The sequence below is a fragment of the Hemibagrus wyckioides genome, linkage group LG24 (assembly GCF_019097595.1).
Source record: "Hemibagrus wyckioides isolate EC202008001 linkage group LG24, SWU_Hwy_1.0, whole genome shotgun sequence".
NCBI lineage: Eukaryota > Metazoa > Chordata > Actinopteri > Siluriformes > Bagridae > Hemibagrus > Hemibagrus wyckioides.
Genome location: NC_080733.1, coordinates 14,905,529 through 14,908,168, shown reverse-complemented (window position 1 = coordinate 14,908,168; position 2,640 = coordinate 14,905,529). Strand labels below are relative to the sequence as shown.

Here is a 2,640-nt window from a genome sequence, read left to right as displayed (position 1 = left end):
CATAAGATATAAGTTGCAGCAGTAAAAAAAAAAAGAGGAAATGAAATGGTACTAAAGATCAGTGTAGATGTGGTGATCCCACAAACATAAAAATAGATGACACAGGCTCACATCTACAAAGAGACTACTAGTGAGTTGGCACACAAACTCAACATTTTACCAAGGCTGATTCAAGGTATGTAAGGTATTACTTTATACTACAGTAATATTTTTCCTCATTGTTTGTCTGCATTTAAGCTTACAGGAAATCTTACAGCAACTTCATAGTAACTTTATAGTAAGATTCTGATTTTATATTAATTGTTTAATTAAGAAGTGCCTTTCTCTCACTTCTCCTCATCTAAGAATAGAAAGCCCTGAACCTTTACAATTGGGCCTGTGAGCTAAGCTTTTATGATTAAGCATGTGAAATGTAAAATTGCTATTAAAACGTCAACATTTAGAATGAACCTTTAAAAGACCATAAATGACAATGGAATTATAATTTTAGGAACATTAAATAGTTCATTATGTATTTTAACTGTGTCTCAAAAGTTAACCTAACATTGGAATGTAATTATGGGTCTGGAGATAAGACTAGTGTAATAGTTGCAGTGTGTGTGTTAAGGGACTTTATAACAGACGTTATGTCAAGCTCTTCATCAATAGCGTTCTCCTCTTTATTTTTTATTTTCGATTACCTCGACCCAAGAGGTCACAGCCACTTCATTCTTCCACAGCCCAATGTTTTTCCTTTTTCTAAAACTCTTCTCATGAAAAAATGTCCTTTAGAACCTTACTATTAAAATAAAAGATCCTGAATAAATACAAAATATTGTCAACAAAAACATAGAATGTTCTTACATTTCACTTTTAAACTATCTGAAAAAAGCTGTCCTGTACTGTTTCAAGTTTATTCTAATACAGCAGCTTTGCATTGCTCTTTTCAGGAAGCTCTGTAAAATGAACTGTAGTTATACATTTCAAAGAGAACTGTTAGCTCCTATCTACAGTGTGGAGATGTGTGTGGCACTGGTGGGGAACATACTGGCACTGTGGCTGCTTGTGAATAAGGAGAAGAAGAAATGGCACATGGGAGTGGTGTTCTCCTGCAACCTGATCATCAGCGACATCTTTCATGCCCTAAGTCTCCCATTTCTTATTGACTACTATTCAAAAGGACGGGTCTGGATATTTGGTAATGTACTCTGCAAAATACATTGCTTTCTCTTCACCTGTAACCTCTACGTCAGCATTTACTTCATCATGTGCATCAGTGTTCATCGATACCTGGCCATTGTTTGTCCAATCTTCACACACAAACACATTCGACCGAAACATGCCAAGATCGTCAGTCTGTTCATCTGGATCTTTGTGGCAATCATTTCATCTCCAATCTCCTACTTTTCAGGTCTAAAGAATAAAAAGTGTTACTTATCTGCAAAGCTGGACATATCAAACATGTCTAACACCAGGGTGTTTATGGCTGTTTCAGGCTGTTTGGTCCCTTTTGTAGTTACTTTTGCATCATATTTTGGTGTAATAAAGGCTATTGTTAAAAATGCAAATATCACCTCACTGCAGAAGAAAAAAGTGGCCCTGATTGTGGGTTTAGTCTGCGTCCTGTACGCCGTGTCTTTTGTCCCCTATCACATTCTGCAAATATGGAATTTTAAACTGTGGGCAGAAAATAAACCTAATTGTTATGTGCGTAATGGATACCAAGTGTCAAAAGCATTAGCCTGCCTAAACATGTGTCTTCATCCCATCCTGTACATGGCTGTGTTTGACAGCATCAGGGCAGTGTGCTGCAGAAGGACAGCAAATTAATACAACTTGTGAAATCATCAGTTGGACTTATTAAAAAAACTTCTTAAAAAAAGTGTCCAGAATGTGTGTTATTTTTTGTTCTTAATGCGTTTAATCACACAGTTTCCTTAAGGACCCAGTGTGGCACTGTCTATAAGTCCATTAAGACTGTGAAGCTGAAGTTGAACTTAAATCTATTACCATGTTAAATTGCAAAGACAGTACATTACCCTCTTGCGTCACACTGAAGTATTTTCCAGCGTTTTAAATATCATGAAACAATAGGATTTTCTTTTTAATCAGGTTAAATGTTGAAAAATGATGAGAACATTTTGAGTGCTTACCAAGTCAAAACTGGGTTACTTTTTACCAACCTCAGTGCTACTGCTGGGTGTAAAATTATCCTCCAATAGTGTGACAATGAAACGACCCAGACAACAGAGTAGATGTGGTTAGAAACTGACTCATTTCAACTAGACCACGATATGGAGTGAATAATGTGGTAGACGGACCATAAACAGTTTTTTTCCCCTCTTTGCTGTTATAATAAGCTCCACTCTTCTGGGAAGGCTTTCCACTAGATTTTGGAGGGTGGCTGGTGGAATTTGTGTTTCCTGTAACCACACTCCAGCCACCAGAGCTTTAGTGAAATAGGCAATGATGTTGATCCAGTTCATCCCAAAGGTGTTCAGTGGGGTTGAGTCAGAGGCAGGGCTCTGTGCAGGACACTCGAGTTCTTCCACTCCAACTTTAACACAGCGTGTCTTCATGCAGCTCAGGAGCTTTGTGCACAGGGGAATTGTGAAGCTGGTTTTCAAAACCATATATGGATGTGATTAGGGCTGCAACTAA

At 37.7% G+C, this 2,640-nt stretch overlaps 1 protein-coding gene across 1 annotated transcript; it reads left to right on the top strand.

Moving 5' to 3' along the window:
- Positions 1-910: 910 nt before the first annotated feature.
- LOC131345421 (P2Y purinoceptor 11-like) lies at positions 911-1,809 on the top strand. The gene has a single exon (XM_058378306.1). It carries the CDS (start codon positions 943-945, stop codon positions 1,807-1,809), a length of 867 nt encoding a protein of 288 aa, XP_058234289.1. The 5' UTR covers positions 911-942.
- The last annotated feature ends 831 nt before the right edge of the window (positions 1,810-2,640 follow it).

Bases quoted from the DNA above. Each gene is read 5' to 3' on its own strand.
- LOC131345421 (XM_058378306.1), top strand. From the start codon at position 943: ATGAACTGTAGTTATACATTTCAAAGAGAACTGTTAGCTCCTATCTAC.